Raw genomic sequence first — 21,378 nt, 5'->3', positions numbered from 1 at the left:
AGGCAGGCACAAACCCTTTAAACTCAATGGAAGATAATTATCAAAAAGTGGTGTAAAGGAAAACTGTCTTGGTTGCAGAGATTAACCAATCAGATTCCTCCTTTCATTTTTAGAGCTCTTTTGGAAAATGAAAGGTGGCATCTTATTGGTTGCCATGTCAGTTTTCCTTTAGACCAGTTTTGACAAATGTCCCCCAATGTCTATGCAGGGGTTTTGGAGCACTGCGTCAGACCAAATGGAGCGCCGATATCTATAAATGTCGCACCTATTCAGATTACATAATGAGGAAGTGCGGTAAACTAAGATTTAAGGACCAACTATTCAATTCGGCTAAAAATTCTTCAGGACTTGACATCGTCTACGGAACCATTTTGTGCACTGAGGCGACAATGAAGCAATCAACTCTCTAGGACCTGATTGCACGAGACACTCGCTTCCCAGACCTGTCAATAGTTCTTCGTAAATTCACAGATGAATATTGGTTGAGCTGTCAAAGCAGCTGTCTCCAGTGAGTAAAGGGGCACCATCATCACCACGGATCTGCGGAGTGCCATGAATGGAGCGCACTCTCCTGTCTACTTACATCTCTCTCTTCACCTTTAGCGCCTCCTGTGCGTTATTTTCTTCACAGCATATAGACAGGAGCCTCATATACATGCCAAAGGTAAAGTCGTCTCCGTATTTGGCTTTTAACTGCAGCGCTTTCGGCAAATCCTGGAAAAGGAAAAGTGGATATTTTACCGTCATGTGAGCGTTGAGTGGGTTAAACTTTTCGATAAAACCGCTCCATCTTCTATATCAAAAGCTAAACTAAGCATATTCCTAATACACTGATTTCGGATAAAAATGCAGCTAGGAAACCATCAGTAAGCTGCTGACAAATCGGTTATGTGTATTGATTGTCGCCATGAAGGTAAACTCACATGTAACAACTGCGCAATTTTATAGCAACACAGGTTGTCACATTCACCCCTTCAAATAAACCAAAACGCTGCATCAAACACATAGGCTGCGAGCGGCACCACTGGAAGCCAGTCTGCAGCCCATTTACTGACACATCAATAACTCCCAGTTTTCATGCGCAGCATAACTTAGAATAATCAGATCATACTTGCTAACGATTTCCAGACCCCAACAAATATTAGGACACTGCTTGAATCCACTTTTTCCACACTAGAAACAGGCAAACAGCACAAAGTATATCAGGTCTGAAAAACTGGAAGGTCCACAAGCTAAAATAACGGTTTCTAGATCACAAGTGGTACGGCATCTGAATAGACGATAGGCCCCCCATAATTCTGGGCACGACGGGAAACAATCAGGTAATCGATACTCAGCTTATCCCCAACAGAAAACTTTAACTGATCTGTTTTTATTTTCAGATTGTAGAGTTTTTTACTTCTATTTTCTGAACATGATTATGGGGGCGGCCATCTTGCCCTTTAGAGAGATGCTTTACAGCAGCCACTATGAGCCATAGACAATGGTCTGGAGGGGACCTCATCGACTTGGGTGATTTTTCTAGGCATGCTCTGTGACCTGTGCAGAGGTCAGGAGGGAGTAGATAAGCTGTAATATCACCTATTGTGAATGCGTTTTTACGTATACCGTATTTTTCGCCCCAAAGGATGCACTCCTTCCCTCCCTCCTTCCCCACAGTGGGGGAAAAGTATTACTAAGTCTTATGGGGTGAATACTAATGTTCTCCGGGCTCTGTTCTCACCGCTTCCTGGTCCTCTGCCGTCAACTGTGCTGTGGCTGCACACACCTGTGAGTGTCGGGTCACAGCACAGCCGACGGCAGGGAGAGGTAGAGAATGCTGGAAGTGAGGAGCTGCGGCCAGAGCAGGAGGGGTAAGTGGATTTTTTATTTTTTATTTATTCTGAAACTGGGGGCTGATCTGTGGCATTGGGGGACTGACCTGTGGCATGGTAGGCTAATCTGTACCATGGGGGGGCTGATCTGAGGTCTGATTGGGGGTCTTCTTAACATTGGAGCTCTGATCTGCGGTCTAAAGAAAAATATATTTTTTCTTATTGTCCTCCTCTAAAACCTAGGTGCATCTTATGGGCAGGTATGTCTTATAGGGCGAAAAATACGTTATATGTAAGATAACTGTCAATGTAATCCTGCCTGTGATAACGAGATATCTGCAGTAAGGTGAGCTGTACGGACCAAGAACTAGTGTCTAGAATTCTTAGTCTTAGTGGCCAGCACAAAAACTGAGCGTTTAGTTTAAAAATAAATAAATAAGTGACACTGAAAATTAAAAGTAACTCCAGCAAAAATTTTACAAAAATAACATGTTTTAACATAAAAACACGATTTAAACCAGGGATGCCTATAAAACTACAACTTCCAGTATGCTTGGACAGCCTAAAGCCATTAGGGCATGCTGGGAATTGTAGTTTTTCAACAGCTGGAAGGCCGCATCCCCGATTTAAAAAATGTCATTTTTTTTTGTAAAAGGAGCACGGCTGCAATACCAAATACCACCTACAGACAGGTTTCTGGAAGAAAGCAGCCATGTTTCTCCCAACGCTGGAGAACTCTGTGTGCAGTCAAAAAAAAAAAATATTCTAAAACCACTCCTCACCTTCAATCGCTCTCTGAACCAACATGGATGCCTTGCTTTTTCCTTACTCTCTATAAACTCTAGGGATGATGTGCTGTAGTGATCACCAATGATCATTGATGCCTGTAGCAGGTCATGTGACCGTTCAGGTTGTAGTTGTCACATGGCAGTACATATGTCATCGCTGGAGAACAAAGACAGGCGACACTGCTGGACCATCCTCGCTGGATGGGTGGGAGATTGAGTGAATAAACTCATTGACAAAAACAATAACGCACCCCCAATAGAAAGGTCAGATTGCTGAAAACTCTGCACTCAGTTATGTCTCAGGCAGTTATGTAAATGATTACAGGTGTGGTCTGATTGGACAATGGGTCTTGCCACAAGAGGGTATAAAAGTGTTTCCTCCACTTAAAAGACTTTCAGATGCTGCTTTTGGGTAGTGTACCTCTTGGCAAGCGATCGCTGACTACTAGACATGCCTCTACGACACACTCAAAAACATTTTGCCCAGTTGAGACTGTGAGAGGTGGTGCATCACTGGACTGAGAGGAGCAGGATTTCAACCAACTGTCTGCTATCAAGGGCGTTCTGACCTAGCTGTTAGGAGCACTGGTTATGCGAGAGCATGCACACTGAACAGGCTCCAGACGGCTCAGACAGGTCACCAGTAGAGAGGATCATTTGATCGGAGAACAAGCACAAACAGCTCCCACGGTTTCTTTGTCCACCATCCAGACACATGTGTCCTCTTCACTACACATCCCTGCCTTTGCCTGGATCATGTTCAGACGCTTAGCAGAAGAATATTTGGTGTCATGGCACCCATTACATGTCCTGCTGTAGATAGACAACCAGTCACCACCATCTTCATTTGTAGTGGTGTCATGAACGAGAAACCTGGACTGCTACAGACTGCACTCATTGTTTTTAGTGAAAACCCATGTTCTGTTTGGGAACAGATGATGGTTGGGTTTAAGTATGAAGTCCTGGTGGTGAGCACTTCCACCCTGTCTTAGCTGTGGAGCCACTGCCCAACTGATGGTGAGATGATCTGGTGAGACATCGCATGCAACAGTCAGTCACCGCTAGTAGTGGCGAGAGGGACACTAATACGATACATGCAGGACATCCTGGGCCACGTGTGTTGCCTCTCATAGCAGGGCTTCCAACTGGCATTTTTCAGCAGGATAATTCTCACCCATACACAGCAAAGGCTTCCCGGGAATGTCTCCACCAGTTTACAAGACTTCCTTGGCTACTTGGTCACCCGATTTATTGCCAATCAAGCATTTATGGGACCAGCTGGGACGCCATCTTCAGCAACCTACAGGTTTGATTGATCTACAAGTCCAGCTGTATCTGGGGGCAAATGTGCCGCAGGATACCATAACCTGTATGCCTCCATGCTCAATCGTACCTCATCCGGTATCCAGGCTAGAGGCCGTACCTCATCCGGTATCCAGGCTAGAGGCCGTACCTCATCCGGTATCCAGGCTAGAGGCCGTACCTCATCCGGTATCCAGGCTAGAGGCCGTACCTCATCCGGTATCCAGGCTAGAGGCCGTACCTCATCCGGTATCCAGGCTAGAGGCCGTACCTCATCCGGTATCCAGGCTAGAGGCCGTACCTCATCCGGTATCCAGGCTAGAGGCCGTACCTCATCCGGTATCCAGGCTAGAGGCCGTACCTCATCCGGTATCCAGGCTAGAGGCCGTACCTCATCCGGTATCCAGGCTAACAAGGTCACCCAACAGGGTCCTAGAGACTCCCTTAAATTGCAGTTTTCCCCACAATAAACTTCTCCTTTTACTCTAATATTGTAATCACTTTCATCTAATCATCATTACATCCACACACAGGAAGTTTCACTCCATTTAACAACTCCTTCTTGGTAGCTTATTTTACGCCAATGAGTATAGTTTGGGATTATTGTTTTATTTTTATTATTTGTTTTATTATTTTGCTTTAAATAATGTAGGAATCCCATAAAAGCAGAAACTGCTGGACCATCAGAATTTCGGGACTAATGGACGCAGAGTAAGGCCTCATGCACACGACAGTTTTTTTTCACGGTCCGCAAAAACGGGGTCCGTGACAGTTTTTTCGTCCGTGGGTCTTCATTGATTTTTGGAGGATCCACGGACATGAAAAAAAAGTCGTTTTGGTGTCCGTCTGGCCGTGCGGAGCCAAACGGATCCGTCCTGAATTACAATGCAAGTCAATGGGGACGGATCCGTTTGATGTTGATACAATATGGTGCCATTTCAAACGGATCCGTCCCCATTGACTTTCAATGTAAAGTCTGGAGTTCTTTTATACCATCGGATTGGAGTTTTCTCCAATCCGATGGTATATTTTAACTTGAAGCGTCCCCATCACCATGGGAACGCCTCTATGTTAGAATATACTGTCGGATATGAGCTACTTCGTGAACCTCAGATCCGACATTATATTCTAACACAGAGGCGTTCCCATGGTGATGGGGACGCTTCAGGTTAGAATACACTACAAACTTTGTACAAGACTGCCCCCTGCTGCCTGGCAGCACCCGATCTCTTACAGGGGGATATGATAGCACAATTAACCCCTTCAGGTGCGGCACCTAAAGGGGTTAATTGTACTATCATATTCCCCTGTAAGAGATCAGGGCTGCCAGGCAGCAGGGGGCAGACCCCCCCCCCCCTCCCCAGTTTGAATATCGTTGGTGGCACAGTGTGCGCCCACCATCGCCCCCCCCCCTCCCTCCCTCTATTGTATTAAATCGTTGGTGGCACAGTGTGCCAACCACCATCGCCCCCCCCCCCCCTCTATAGCAGTAACAACATTGGTGGCAGTGTGCGGCCTCCCATTTCCCCCCCCCCATCATTGGTGGCAGCTGAGTTCCGATCGGAGTCCCAGTTTAATCGCTGGGGCTCCGATCGGTAACCATGGCAACCAGGACGCTACTGCAGTCCTGGTTGCCATGGTTACTTAGCAATAGTACAACAGTAGAAGATTCATACTTACCTGCTTGCTGCTGCGATGTCTGTGAACGGCCGGGAGCTCCACCTACTGGTAAGTGACAGGTCTGTGCGGCGCATTGCTAAAGAACTGTCACTTACCAGTAGGAGGAGCTCCCGGCCGGTCACAGACATCGCAGCAGCAAGCAGGTAAGTATGAATCTTATACTGTTGTACTATTGCTAAGTAACCATGGCAACCAGGGCTGCAGTAGCTTCCTGGTTGCCATGGTTACCGATCGGAGCCCCAGCGATTAAACTGGGACTCCGATCGGAACTCCGCTGCCACCAATGATGGGGGGGGGGGGGGAAATGTGAGGCCGCACACTGCCACCAATGTTGTTACTGCTATAGAGGGAGGGGGGGGGGCGATGGTGGTTGGCACACTGTGCCACCAACGATTTCTAACATTAGAGGGAGGAAGGGGGGGGCGATGGTGGGGGCACACTGTGCCACCAACGATATTCAAACTGGGGAGGGGGGGGGGGGGTCTGCCCCCTGCTGCCTGGCAGCCCTGATCTCTTACAGGGGAATATGATAGTACAATTAACCCCTTTAGGTGCCGCACCGGAAGGGGTTAATTGTGCTATCATATCCCCCTGTAAGAGATGGGGTGCTGCCAGGCAGCAGGGGGCAGTCTTGTACAAAGTTTGCAGTGTATTCTAACTAGAAGCGTCCCCATCACTATGGGAACGCTTCTGTGTTAGAATATACTGTCGGAAATGAGTTTTCACGAAGTGAAAACTTAGATCAGAAAAAGCTTTTATGCAGACGGATCTTCGGATCCGTCTGTATGAAAGCAACCTACGGCCACGGATCACGGACACGGATGCCAATCTTGTGTGCATCCGTGTTCTTTCACGGACCCATTGACTTGAATGGGTCCGTGAACCGTTGTCCGTCCAAAAAATAGGACAGGTCATATTTTTTTGACGGACAGGATACACGGATCACGGCCTCGGCTGCAAAACGGTGCATTTTCCGATTTTTCCACGGACCCATTGAAAGTCAATGGGTCCGCGAAAAAAAACTGAAAACGGCACAACGGCCACGGATGCACACAACGGTCGTGTGCATGAGGCCTTAGAGAAAGTTCCTTGGAGCTGTACATGGTCCTTCACTCAGGAGATTACAGTGTGGAGATTGTAAAACCTATAAGGTTATGTGAAACATATAGGGAAATAAAACAGGAAGGTAGAAAAATGACCCTCCCCTCCCCCATATCCATGTAATACCACATCTATGATGTGTTTAACACAAAACACAATTACGGACTACTGTGTGCGATAAGACTGCATGAAAAGGTTAGCGAAAATGTCGCTGGCACAAAACTGAAGATTCCTCTAAACACAGCCTGTCGAGGACTAAACCTTCAAATTATCTCAGGCTTCAAATACTATGTTATCTGTAATGTTGTCACAACCAAGTCCTCAAAGTGGATTTCCGGAGATACGAAATACACAACCGCAATCATTTTCTCGACGGAAAAAACCAAGGGTAAGGCGAGAAATCGCTCAGAACAAGAAATTGCCCCCAAAAGTCTGATGATATCCCATAAATTGTGGATGCTCTCGAGAAATGAATATGAAGTGCAGCTGGATGCCTGGTGGCGGACCGTATGAATACCTTTATCTAGCAAAACGCTTCGCCTCCACGGGAAAATGGAATTTCAATCCCAGCATTAGAAATGTCCGGATTTGACTTGCAAATCACTGGAAACGCGTATCTGTTGCTTGACAATGTAGATAGAAATAAAGAGGCGCTGCGGCTCTGAGCGGACTCTCCGCACGGATGACAAGTCCTATCAGGCTCGCAGCTGCAGCGTGCTCTGCACAGGCTCATGCCAGGCTTAACCCCTTCAATCCTAAACACTCCAGTATAGCTTCAACAATATTACACCATTATAACGTCGGGATTTTCTCTTTTCCCCTGCAGGATGAGTTGTCCTTTTATAATGGTACTATTTAAAGGGACTCTGTAATCCAGAAATTCACTGGTAAATCAAGCACAATGGGGGAGATTTATCATCTCCCTTGTGCCTGAAAAGTGGCGAACTTTGTGAAAATAGACGCATCTCTCGGATTTTACGCCACCATCGCCACTTTCCCAAAAGAGACGCGGCCTTTAAATCTAGGGCAGTTCTCAACGGTTTAGAGGCACAGACTGGAGGAGGATGCGCCTACCATAATTTATGACGAGGCTTGCTCCTTGAAAAACTAATGGCATCCTCCAGTGGCGCTGAGGATATCAAGACCGGCGCAGAAAGTGCAAATCTTGATAAATCTCCCCCATTGTCTTGCAAGGCAAGCCCAGATGAATGTAATGATAACTTTCACTTAGCAATCCGCTGCTTTATTCTGGAGAATAAGTAATTTTAATCCACATGCAAATGAGCAGTTAAGTGCACCGAGGGCAGGCTCAAGCTACTCTTTGCACCCCTGCTCTTCCGGCTTCCTCTTCCCTCGCATTCTTGATTGATATGGCCAGGAGAGATGACCAACTGGTACTATTAATGAAAGAGAGGGAGGGGCTGGCAGAAGGAGGGGCAAGTGTCTTGGGCCCGCCCTCAGTGCACTTAACTGTTAACTCTAATATGGATTTAAAGTACTTTTCCTCCAGAATGAAGCAACAGATAGCTAAGTGAAAGGTATCATTACATTAAAGGGAACCTGTCACCAGGATTTTGGGTATAGAGCTGAGGACATGGGTTGCTAGATGGCCACTAGCACATCCGCAATACCCAGCCCCCATAGCTCTGTGTGCTTTTATTGTGTAAAAAAAAAAATGATTTGTTACATATGCAAATTAACTCATCTCACGTACAGGACTCATCTCAGGTTAATTTGCATATGTATCAAATCATTTTTTTTACACAATAAAAGCACACAGAGCTATGGATATTGCGGATGTGCTAGCGGCCTTCTAGCAACCCATGTCCTCAGCTCTATATCCAAAATCCCGGTGACAGGTTCCCTTTAAGCTGAGCTAGCTCTAAGAGGCACTGTGCCTGGTTTATCAGTGATGTTCCTGGTGACCCCTTTAACGTTCTATATAATTTATTGTGAAACACTGAACAAAAATTGTTTGTGGGGTGAAAAAGGAAAAAAAATAAAAAATAAAATAAAATAAATATATAATAATAAACAATAATTCCACCATGGTCATTTATTTGGGTTTTGTTTTTACACTGTTCACTGTATACAAAAAGAAGGATCTCCTTCTGTAGGTCAATATGATTAATAAATCTATATAGTTTTTACGATGCTTTGATACTTGTACAAAGTATTTCAATACAAAGAAAGGGATCGTCTCACTATAGCAAATAGCATTCATCATGTAGAGAAAGTTAATACAAGCCACTTACTAATGTATTGTTATTAGCCAATTTCCTTTGTTTGCTGGCTGGATTTATTTTTCCTGCACATTATACACGGCTTGTTTCCATGGTTACGACCACCCTGAAAATCCATCAGTGGTGGCCGTGCTTGCACACTATAGGAAAAAATGCTGGCTTCTGTGATGGCGGGGGCTTTTGCTTCCCTATAGTGTGCAAGCACGACCACCACTCATAGATTGCAAGGTAGTCGTAACCATGGAAACAAACATAGTATAATGAGATGGAAACCTTAATCCAACCAGCAAAGGAAGCAATATAACAATCACAATACATTAGTAAGTGACTTGTATTAACTTCCTCTACATGATAAATGCAATTTACTGAAGGGAGACAACCCCTTTAAAAAAAATAAAAATAAAAAAACATTTCTGCATTACAGTGAACTTACTGGCATTCTACTATACCCTGTAAGAGGAGACTTAAAGGAATTTTCCAAGGTTTGTATACTGATGACCTATATTGGTGGGGGTCCGACTCCCGGGACCCCTGCCGACCAGCTGTGTTTGAGAAGGCATTGGCGCTCCTGACGAGCTATCCTTAGGCTAGGTCATTATAATCTGATCTGTGAAAGTCCAACATTTCAGACTCCACAGATCAGCCGTTACCTGCAGCCTCTGGCGCTGGACCTAGTACTTTAAATAGAACAAGAAGCACGGTTCCATCCAAAGTTTGGTGGCCATGCTGGGTTACTGCAGCTCAGCTCCAATTAGGGTGAATGTTAACGCAGCACGGCTACTACAGGGAGTTGTGCTTCCTGATCCATTCACAATGCTACTTCCATGGTACAGCTGATGTGTAGGGGTCGGGAGTTTCGGACCCTGACTGATTGGATATGAATGATCTACCCTAAGGATAGGTCATTAATATCAGGAGACGGCAACACACCCTAGGCAGAGCATCCAGATGTGCCACCATCTCCATGAGAGAATGCACAGCGTCCTCTAAGCTGAACTGCAATACCAGACACAACCTAGAGACAACAGTGGCGCTGTTTTCTTTCTATAATAAGAGCATATATTTAAAGAAACAATGCTTTCAGAATTCAACTGTAGAGAAACAGATATGGATGGCTCATCCACATACTTTGCATCCATCTACTGCTGCATAATTTATAATTATGAACACCAGACTCTTTGCATTTGTTTTGATCAAGATGCCAGGGTGGCTTAGCCTGACAGCAGGGGGCTGTTGGGTTGATGGGTCTCACTGCCCGAAGGTGCTGTGTTGTGGCAGTGGTGGTCGCCATGTGGAGCAGCGCCAAATTAGTGTAGGGATCCAATCGAAAGAGACCACCCTGACGTGGTGAGCGGTCCTATCCATTTCGACTTATCCAAAGTGCGCAGTGTACATGTTTATTACACTGAGTAGCAATAGGCCAATGCATGGGTGTGGACGTGCCATCCGTAACTTTTCCCATAAAGTTTGGAATTTTTGCCTTCAAATTATATCTAAGGATAAGTTGTTTTTTGCGCCGATTTTGACTGAGTTTCTGCCTCAAAATCAGCTAAAAATCTGCTCCAAAAACGCCTCAAAACAGCCTCCCATTCATTTCAATGGGAAGCAGCACTTGCTTCTTTTTTTAAGGTACTTTCACACTAGCGGTATTCTTTTCCGGTATTGAGTTCCGTCCTAGGGGCTCAATACCGGAAAATAACTGATCAGTTTTATCCTAATGCATTTTGAATGGAGAGAAATCCGTTCAGGATGTCTTCAGTTCAGTCACTGAACGGAGGAAATACCGCAGCATGCGGCGGTATTATCTCCGTCCAAAATTCCGGATCAGTTGCTGGAATGCCAGATCAGTCCTTCCAGTCTGTGCATGCGCAGACCGGTAGAAATAAAAAAAAATAATTGACATCCGGAGAGACGGATCCGTTCTTGCAATGCATTTATAAGACGGATTCGCATGTGGATCCGTCTACAAATGCTGTCAGATTGCCTGATCCGGCAGGCAGTTCCGGCGACGGAACTGCTTGCCAGATCACTCTGACGCAAGTGTAAAAGTAGCCTTAAACGTGTAAAAAAAAATATAACACAGCGTGTCCTATCTTGGGGAAGAATCCGCGTAAATTTTTCCCATTCAAATTGATGGGAAGCAGAAAAAAAAAATGCACCATTTGAAATGTGCACATACTATAGAACTTAAAGTAAAAAATAACGGACTTTACAAAAAAAATGCATCATTTGAAATGTGCACATACGCAGGTTTTTTTCACGCATTTTTCTTGCATAAATGCGGCAAAAATACTTGTAGCCAAACTATAGAACTTAAAGTAAAAAAAGACGGACTTTACAAAAAAAAATGCATCATTTTGAGGAGTAAAAATCAGCTTGGATTCAGCGTTGATCGTTTCACACGTTTTTTGAAAATCAGTCTTGTGAACTGACCCTAACACTAACCAGACCTCACTTCTGAAGGCAGGTATTCTGCGTGACCAATCCCTTCATCTCAGCCACGTACTGCGATGTAAGTCTTCAGAGCCGAAGCCACCATTACCTTATCTGCACGTAGGGAGCTAAGAAGTTTCAGTAAAACGGATTCAACGGGCTGATTTTCTTTCTTCAGGTTGGCCAGCTCTTCCTCCAATACAGCAATGTTTTCAGCTGGTTCCACCTAGGAGATAAAAAAAAAATATATCTACTAAGGGCCCATTCACATGAAGGTTAGTGCTGCCAAGCCAGGCATAGGCCGTGCGAACTCCGTATCGCAGTGCGGACCCACTGACTTCAATGGCTCCGCGATCCGCAAGATGCGGCAAAAGAGAGGACATATTCTATCTTTTGCGGAATGGAGGCACGGACCTGGAAGCCCACAGAAGGGCTCCTGTGTTTCTCCATGGGATTCTGGTCGTGTCTCCGCACTGCAAAAGATAGGACATCCATTCCAGGCCAGATAGTCTATCTTTCGCAGATCGCGGACCCATTGAAATCAATGGATCAGCACCATGATGAGGTGTTCACATGGCCGGTGCCTGTGTGGGTCTACAGTCATGTGAAAGGGCCCCAGGACAGATTATGTTGTCCATGGATGGTCACTTGGTAAATTGGCCGCCACTTCCCCTACTAGGCTTATCTTCTATACTTCTCCTGAGGTATACTCATCACATACAGCATAAGAAAACAGTTATCTTTGAAGAAATAAAACCTTAAAAGGAATTATTAAAGTTAGAAATGGCACCCCTCTTGTCCACAGGCTGAGTCTGGTATTGCAGCTCAGCCCCATTCACTGCATCAGGGTTGAAGGGTTTTTTCCCATCTTAACATCACTAGGCTGTGCCACAAATGTCAAATAGGTGCGGGTCCCACATTTAGAACCCACTCCTATCTTCAGAATAGGGTCCGCTGAAGAGAAGGGAGAGCATCGGCGCATGCATGGCCCTATCTCCATTCCCTTCCATGGGACTTCCGAAAATTGCCAAGTGAGCGAGCTTGGCTATTTTCAGAAGTCCCATGATGGTGAATGGAGGGTGGCGGCGCATATGCGGATGCTCTCCATTCTGAAGATAGGAACAAGTTCCAGAGGTGGGATCCGCACCTATCTGACATTTTTGACACATCGCAGCGATATGCCACAACCCCTTTAAAGGAATATCCCAGGCAAGACTGCCACACTGTGTTATGCCTAGCGCAGGGCCTGACGGGGTGATACATGACTGATCTTTGGTGTTCTTTGAAAATTAAGTCCTGATTTGCCCCCTTAGGCCTTGCAGTAGGCATACAATAGTTTATTAGATTTGCCTGGCGTGGTCCTTTTAGGTGCAATACCAGACACAGCCTATTACAAGAGTGGCGCTATTTCAAAAGGAAAAATAATAATAATGGGAGTAAGGGAGCTGAGCAGCAGTAACCCAGCATGGCCACTACACTCTGAAGAAAGACGTGAATCTCTCTGTCCAAGTGCTAGCGCCAGCACCAGAGGCTGCAGTAAGGAGTAGATTGGTGTGGGTGTCGGACTTCCACCATTCAGGAGGATAGGCCATCAATTTCGGGAGCCCAGAAACTGCCTTTAATTGAGTTAAAATGGCTAGCTTGAATTGAGCTGTGCTGCAGTCCTCTACTCGCATGCATTCTTCTGAAGATGGCCGCTCCCTTTTGGGATGGAACTACACAGTCATAATAGGAGCCCTATGCTGAAGCTATGGCTTCTTTAGTCCAGCATCAACTCTACACACAATGCAGCTGGTCTGGATTTTGAAATCCATGTCTATCAGGCAATATTGCCAGGAGAAGGAGCACGGTTCCTAAGAGACTTCACTCATAGGAATGGCGGACCCGGTAGTAGGCGGCCTGGCTAAAAATGAGGGGCTATGAGTGAAGTATCTGCTATGATGTCCATATGCCCTAAGAAGACCTACATTGAAGGGCTGTCCTATTTAGAAAACACCTTTAAAATGACAGCCTTTATAGAAAATGTGCATTAGGAGCAGAAAAGAACATAATACAAATTAAAAAAAAGCAAGGTGCAATGATAAATGTAAGGGGGGGGGGGGGGGTAACAGTTCACAGCACAGGAGGTGAAAGGTCTTCTCTAAAATGGAGCAGTAGGGTGGGATCTACCTACCACAGGAGATGCACTGAATTTCAGCAACTTCTTAAGATCCTACAAAGACAAACAAGTGAAGAAGAGTAATAATGAATATAAAGCACGGCAATCACGTCCATTCACATACACCGTCAGCATGCGGAGGTCGTCTACAACTCTCCAGCAACCAAGGAAGCCCTCTAGTTTCTTGCCAATTAAAAAAAAAAAAAAATTACAAAGAAATGGAGACATTAATATGTAGAATTAATACAGTTCTGGGGTGAGCAAACATTTGGATATTATAATGTAACAAACTATTCCTTTTTTTTTTTTCAATTCCAAAGGGTTGTCCCGTGGAGTTCATACATGGGGCGAGAATGGAGAGCGGTTACAAAGAGAGTCTCCTCATCCTGGAGGACTTCTCCGACCTGCATCACACAGACAAGCCACTGATTTCAATAGGCATTGTGTAGTGCTTCATTTTCCCCTGTGGTGGCGCCGCAGGGAAACTCAACACGTACTGCAGGGGTCAGCATTCACTTCTATGGGAGTTCCCAGAAAAGCCAAGCAAGTGTGCCTGCTGAGAGTTGCAGATTCACAACAGCTGCAGTGCCGGAGGTTACTGGCCTTCTCCAATGTAATAAACACAGTCACATTCACTGTATAAGCGAGGAAATGAACGAGTACATCCCCCTCTGCCATAAAGGGGTTGTGCAAACACTAAATGTTATTTTAATATAACTCAGCATGAAAAACTAGCCACCAGCCAAATCTACTGGCAGAAGCTGAAACAGTTACAGCAGGAAGGGCACACCCCCTAGGAAAGGACAGCTCCGCCCCCTTCCCTCTAGAAATGGCAGGGCCCACTCCTTCCCTCTAGAAAGGACAACCCCTGAGCTGCCAAACTAAAATAAATCTACCGGAGCAATGACTGGGGAGATCTCTGGACCCATGTGAGGTACAGGGCTGGTTCTAGCTTTGTTAGAAAGAGATTGGCATGTTCTATATGATGTCCGATTTTTATTTTTTACGTCAATCAAGGCATATCCGCCTCTTAAAGAAGCACTTCCACTAAAATGTTTTCAACTGACACTGGACAGGAGGTCAGTTACTTCTCTGTTCCTTCCTATGAGACGGACATTCAGGCTCCCATAGGAATACATAGAGAAACTGGCTTCCTGTCCACATTTAAGATGCTGTGTTATTTGGAGAGTCAGAGTGTTGGTCACATGACATAACTGAGGATCAGAAGGGAGGTTATAACTCTCAAATACAGCCACTGGCAAGAAGATTACCTTCACTATAGTTTACATCATGTATCTTTCTAACAGGTCAGAGAATAAAAAGTCTCAAGTCATTTTTCGTTCTTGAGAGCGTGCCCGCACTCTCAATGGTGTCTGCAGCTCGTAACAAGACTCAGATTCTTAGCAACATGTGATATTTTTACGAAGAACCCCTTTAAAACAGTGTTTCGCAATGTTTTTATTTTTTTTCACAAGTTCAAAGCAGTGCCAGCCTGTACATGGACACAGCCTAGCGGCTAGCAATTGCTCCATAAACTTCTGGCAGGAATAATAGAGGATTGAAATAACAGAGCAAGGCTACATGCACACGACCGTATGTGTTTTGCGGTCCGTATGTGTTTTGCAAAGGCAATTTCTCCTTCAGCCTGTTTGTATTCCCATAGCAACCAATCACAGCACAGCTTTCATTTCCTGTTCTGCTCTGGCAAAATGAAAGCTGGGCGCTGATTGGTTGCTATGGGCCACAGTTATTTTTTCCCCCCCAAGTCAGTTTCATAAATTCCCGATAATTCCCGATAATTTCCCACCTCATTTAACTGTGAGACTCCATGACGTTCCAGCAGCTTTTCAATACCTCTGTACTGTTTCGTGTCAATCGTTAGGCCCTGTAAACACACAAAAAAAAAAGTAAGAAAAAAAAAAAAAAAAAAAAAAAAAAAAAAAAAAGGGGGGGGGGGTGGAGGGGGGGAGGGAGCAGGAAGAATAGATTATAAAAAATATTAGTTTTAAAACACAGACTAAATGAAATCTGTCTAACAGAAATTATCTCCGACATAATTTAAGTCTCCAACTTCCAGCGTGACATTGAGAAGTGGTCGGGTTTTACTTAAAAGCAGCAATTTAAAAACCTAATAGAGACGTGTCAGGCGGAGCAGGCATTATGTAGAGGAGAGAAGGGGGGGGGGGGACGAGAATGGTACCATCTCCTTGAGCTGATGGAAGTATTGTCTCAGAGGCTCCTCCATGGCCTGTGCCTCCGAGCCGCTCATTCTGTCAATCACGTAATACAGCAAATAGCCAATAAAGTCTGCAGGAAGGAAGGAGAGAAAAACAGAAAGGAGAAAGCGCTGCGGTGAAATTACTGGGACTGTCATGTTATCAAGATTAATTTATAAGAAATCATTTTGGTGTGAGATGTCACCCTGATGAGAGGCTGCGGCGGCAACAATGATCACTGAGGCATAGAGATTATGTGGTTTGGGAGCACATATCTAACTGGTGACTGAAAAGAATATTAATTATTTTCAGACCCAGTGACAGCTTTTCACGACAATCTTCCTTGCGTTTTTTACCATCGAGTCACTGTAAAGCAAGAACCGAACAAAAAATAAAATAAAAAATATGTAAATATAACCGTCGCCTCTGTGAGGAGCAAGTGCACAGGACGGCATAACTAGTAAGAGTGGTGCAAAAAATTGTATCCACACATATTCTAAATATATATAGATATTATATATATCTATCTCTCCTATTCATGGCACTTGCACATATTCATGGCATAGAACACCAGCTCTTGCTTTCCAGCACTGCCCTATAATAGGGTCTGACCACGGAATCCCTGTTCACATCCTGTATTAGCTTTATATTCAGTAAAAAAACATTGCGAAGATCTATGCCAAGTTGCATAGGCCACCACTGATTGAAAAAATAAAATCAAAATCTAAACTGGGAGCCTGCTGGGGCTCCAGGGGTTTTCCAGGCTGCCACACAACCATTTATGAAGGTCGCTGTAATTTTGTAAAGTATGTATTTAACTTTTATTGCTCCTGTCTCCTGTTCTGGGCTGTGGTCACATGATCATGTCCATGCAGGTCCTCCTTATTGCCTGTGATGTTATGTCCGTGGGTGGAGCAGTGATAGGGGAGTGTCTATGTAACTAGCTGGTGGGAGGAGTCATAAACTAGCTGGGTGTTAGGGGCAATGATGGGGAGTATATGTGACTAGCTGCATGGGAGGAGCTATAAACTAGCTGGGTGTTAGGGGCAGTGATGGGGAGTGTATGTGACTAGCTGCATGGGAGGAGCTATAAACTAGCTGGGTGTTAGGGGCAATGATGGGGAGTATATGTGACTAGCTGGTGGGAGGAGCTATACACTAGCTGGGTGTTAGGGGCAATGATGGGGAGTATGGGACTAGCTGGTGGGAGGAGCTATACGCTAGCTGGGTGTTAGGGGCAGTGATGGGGAGTGTATGTGAGTAACTGGTGGGAGGAGCTATACACTAGCTGGGTGTTAGGGGCAGTGATGGGGAGTGTATGCGAGTAGCTGGTGGGAGGAGCTATACACTAGCTGGGTGTTAGGGGCAGTGATGGGTAGTAGCTATGTAACTGTGTTAGGGGCGGTGCGGGAGCTGTGGTAGAGGAAGGAGAAATGCATTATGGTATTGGTTGGATACAGCAACAGGAAGTGCTAAATACAGGATGGAAACAAACCAGAGGGATTGGTTTACATGGTGAAAACTGGCCAGGAGAGTCCAATTGGAAAGAAACACAAGAGGAAGATGTACATGAGCTAAGCAGCTACATGGAGATATCTGTAAAAAACTATTGTAATCCCAGAAATGGCTGCTGTCCGCTGAAATGTATGAGTAAGGCGTCGTGTATGGAGGCACACAGCGGCTCCACACTACGCAGCCATAGAGATAAGTCTAAGCAATGCTTCTAGGGGAGAATATATCCATAAAGTAGTGTTCAATGCAACTGCTGTAAAATAATCAAGCTCTCCATCTTAAAAAATATGTAAAGTATATTCATTTAAAAAAGGATATTAAAAAAAATATATATTATATATATATATATATATATATATATATATATATATTTTAAATGAGAAAAATAAGCAAATAAAGTATAATAAAAAAGTATTTTAATTAAAAAAAACATTAAAATAAATAAATTAAAACCTGGACATTTCTGTATAAAATTACCAAAGACATTGCACAAAAATGGAAATATGAGTGTTATAAATGATATACTGGAATATTACACACATTTTTTATATTTGTTTTTCCAAGGCATGTATATATTATGGGCCCCACGAATGATAATGTTCTCAATGTGGACCTTAGACTTTGTGCCAATCACTAAGCTCGCACTATTCTAAGCATTTCTTAATAGCCGCCATCAGGGTTCGCGGCTGCAGTCCCCGGCGCCCAGTCATTACACACGAGAACAGATTTATGGATAAGTTACAATCATAGAAATTGAAACGCTACCAGTCGGTCTTGAAGAATCTTTGCTGTCGGAGCCGTCCTTGTACAAGAGCCCTGTTATCTGTGAAGACAGAATAATCATCGATTGCAGCCAAGTGAGAGAAGGGGAGAAAAGTACACACACGGGCGAGGACGGCCGCCAGTGAAATTGAATTCTCCAAATAATAAAGCATTTCTCCTCCTGACATATTATTCCAAACGGCATCATAGTAATTTACTGCAGGAGAAAAACAGATACAGGGACGAAATGCCACACAAAGAACATTACTTTCGGGCAGACTGAACCTTTTAACCCTCTTATGTCCTGAAGTGAGGAGAACAGACAAAGGTCTCCAGGTCCAGACAGATGAAAGGGAAGGGCTGACCAGTGAACCCCTATAATACACGTGTTTTCAGCTCCAATATAAATTGATTGCCTCCGTATTAGGCTGTAATCACACAGGTAGGTTTTTGTGCCGTTTTTTGAGCCAAAGCCAGAAGCAGATTCAATAGATATAGGGAATATAAATGAAGGGCTTCTACTTCTCCCTGCTGGATCCACTTGTCCCTGCGTCAGAAAAAGAGGACCCGTCCCCTCTCCTGACATGTCCGTTTTAGTAACTGTCATCCGCCATGTAGTAACAATTCTGGAGCATCATTTCCTATAAATCTATGTTGTGCCATTCCTCTGTTATTCATGCTAGACATTAATAAAGAAATTTACAACTGGGTGTCACCAGTTGGGGTGTGTCCCTGTGCAGTTTGCCACTATCCAATCAGTGCTGCCAGTGTCAGACGGTGCAGGGTCACACCCCAACTGGTAACACCCAGTTTGACCTTGGGACAGACTTCTAGCAATTAATTCATAAACTGCTAGTTGGAATAATACAACATAGATTCATAATAGAGGATCCAGAATTGTTATTACATGGAGAATGCAAGTAGTTTCTAAAACAGACAGGTGTTCTTTAAAGGGGCTGACCAGAATTTCGATCCTGTTGAGCCATCATCAAGACAGGCCATCAATATCTTATCAGGAAAGGTATAACACCCCGAACCCTGTCCTATAAGCTCCTCCCCAGGTACAGCTGGTTACTGTAGCTGTGAAGTAGAACAGAGCTGGTTACTGCAGCACAGCCCCCATTGAATGGGGGCAGTACTGCAGTTACTGGCTCCATTCACTACATAATGGAGGCAGCTGTGTAGTTACAAAGTCGGAGCTACTTGGAAACAGCTGATCAGGAGGGGGTGGGAGATCTGATATTCATAGCCTCTCTGATAATAGGCCGGTCCAGTCTTAGACCATAATCATTGTGTAATAGAAGTTTATGCAACTTTCAGATTGCTAAGCTCTTTCAGCTCCTCGCCATGTTGACATCACCTACTTTCTGCAGTAAATAAGGCACTAGCTGCGGTTTTGACATATTAGGCTTACTGGTCTGTGCGAAAAACTGCAGGATTTTAGAATTACAATATAAAAAACTCGATTTAAAATGATAGTTCATTTTCTGATGGCATCTTAAAGATAGCCAGGCTATGAGCTGTGCGCTGCGATTGGCCAGCAGTGCAGCAAGGGACACGCCTCCTACAAGAAAACAGTCAGAGGGAGCGCAGGCACCGGAGCCTATACCGGGCGAACGGAGCGGCGCCCAGACTTGCTAGTAAGTGCAGGGGGACCCCTGGGCGCCGCTCTGCCCACAGGTATAGTTAGTTTTTCGTTTGTAGAGTAGTGAAAGGTCCTCTTTAAGGCCCCTTTCACACGAGCGAGTGTTCCACGCAGGCGCGATGCGAACGAATAGCACCCGCACTGAATCCTGGGCCATTCATTTCAATGGGTCCGTGCCCACCAGCACTTTTTTTTTTTTCACGCATCATTTCTGCATTGCGTCAGAATCACAGCATGTTCTATATTGCGTGTTTTTCACGCAGCCCTGGTCTAATAGAAGTGAATGGGGCTTAAGTAAAAAACGCATTGCGTCCGGATATAATGCGTTTTTTCACTGATGGTTGCTAGGAGATGTTTGCAAATCTTCAGGGGTTTTTTCACGCGTGTGAAAAACGCATCAAAACTGAATGCACCCGCGTGGAGAAAACACGGAAACGCTGAACGCGATTTCAGATAAAATTGACTGAATTTGCTCGCAAAATGGTGCGAGTTTCACTGAACGCATCCTGAGACCATCTGTATCGATCATGTGAAAGAGGCCTAACAGGGTATCCCGATAACTTCAAGTTATCCCCTCTCCACTGGACAGGTGATCACTAACTGGGGCCCCCACGACCCTGAGGACAGATGCTGCCGCTCCAATCATTATCTATGGGAGTAGCACATATCTCCAGCAGCCCTGTAACGATAAACCGCGCCACAGAGCACAGGCTCAACCTGCTGCTCCATCAGAACACGGGTACAGGAGCCCCATTTTCAGGACTGGTTGGGGTCCCAGTAGTCAGACCCACACTGACCAGTTAGCCAGTACTGTACCTCTCATTACTGGACTACATTCAACAAGATACCAAAAGTAATAAGAAGCCTGGAAAAAGCTAATTAAAAAAAAAAACGAATATTTTAAATAAACAAAAATTATATATTTTTTTTATTATAGAAAATTAAATAACCACAAGCATACCAACACTCAGGAAAAAAGAAAATGCATGCACTTACCTTTGCAATCATGTCTACATCTTTGTACCTGTAGGTGGCAGCAGAGGACAAGAAATGTCAATAAACCCATTCTAACAGGAAAAAGCTCCTACAGCGCGTTACACGCTCACTCTGCCGTTTGGAATTTTAAGTGCATCAAAATATGTAAAATGTATTAATACGAAGGATACAAATAAGTGAAACCACCTGTCACCTACACAAATTTGACAGTGCCCTGTAAGTGCAATGCGGACAGCCCCTCATTCAGAGCACACACTATGGTATCTGCTGTAATTGGTCACATAATGAGAGCTGGCAAAATGTTATACACATACTAAACATAAATTACATATCGCAACGCAGATGTAGCAGAGATGGCTGTGTCAATGCACAAGAGCTCATTTGGCGCAATGTGCTACGATAGCATAAGTTATCAATCATTTTCCGTAACTGCACGCAGAAGGTCTTATCGCTGGGGGGGGGGGGGGGGGGGGGGGGGAAGGGGCCCATTACTGGGATATTCACCAGAATGGGGTTCTCAAGATCCCTACTGCTCCTCATTGTACAAACATGGTTGAGTGTGCTCCCTGAGGCACCATTCTAGGTCTATGGCAGGCATGCTCAACCCGCGGCCCTCAAGCTGTTGCAAAACTACAACTCCCATCATTCCCCGACAGCCTACAGCCATCAGCCTACAGAAGGGCATGGTGGGAGTTGTAGTTTTACAACAGCTTGAAAGCCGCAGGTTG

General features: G+C 44.8%; 1 protein-coding gene across 1 annotated transcript in view; it reads right to left on the bottom strand.

The window, feature by feature from the left end:
* The window catches only part of LRPPRC (leucine rich pentatricopeptide repeat containing), a 184,992-nt gene that overhangs the window by 89,018 nt on the left and 74,596 nt on the right, over window positions 1-21,378 (bottom strand). The window contains exons 15-21 of the mRNA XM_044289233.1: window positions 20,651-20,678; window positions 18,013-18,070; window positions 15,720-15,826; window positions 15,327-15,404; window positions 13,535-13,573; window positions 11,471-11,587; window positions 584-714 (exon numbers count right to left, since the gene is read on the bottom strand). Coding sequence (XP_044145168.1) covers window positions 584-714; window positions 11,471-11,587; window positions 13,535-13,573; window positions 15,327-15,404; window positions 15,720-15,826; window positions 18,013-18,070; window positions 20,651-20,678 — 558 coding nt within the window. The remainder of the gene's footprint in view (window positions 1-583; window positions 715-11,470; window positions 11,588-13,534; window positions 13,574-15,326; window positions 15,405-15,719; window positions 15,827-18,012; window positions 18,071-20,650; window positions 20,679-21,378) is intronic.

The sequence above is a fragment of the Bufo gargarizans genome, chromosome 4, assembly GCF_014858855.1.
Source record: "Bufo gargarizans isolate SCDJY-AF-19 chromosome 4, ASM1485885v1, whole genome shotgun sequence".
Classification (NCBI taxonomy): domain Eukaryota; kingdom Metazoa; phylum Chordata; class Amphibia; order Anura; family Bufonidae; genus Bufo; species Bufo gargarizans.
This window is presented reverse-complemented; position numbering and strand designations above follow the sequence as displayed.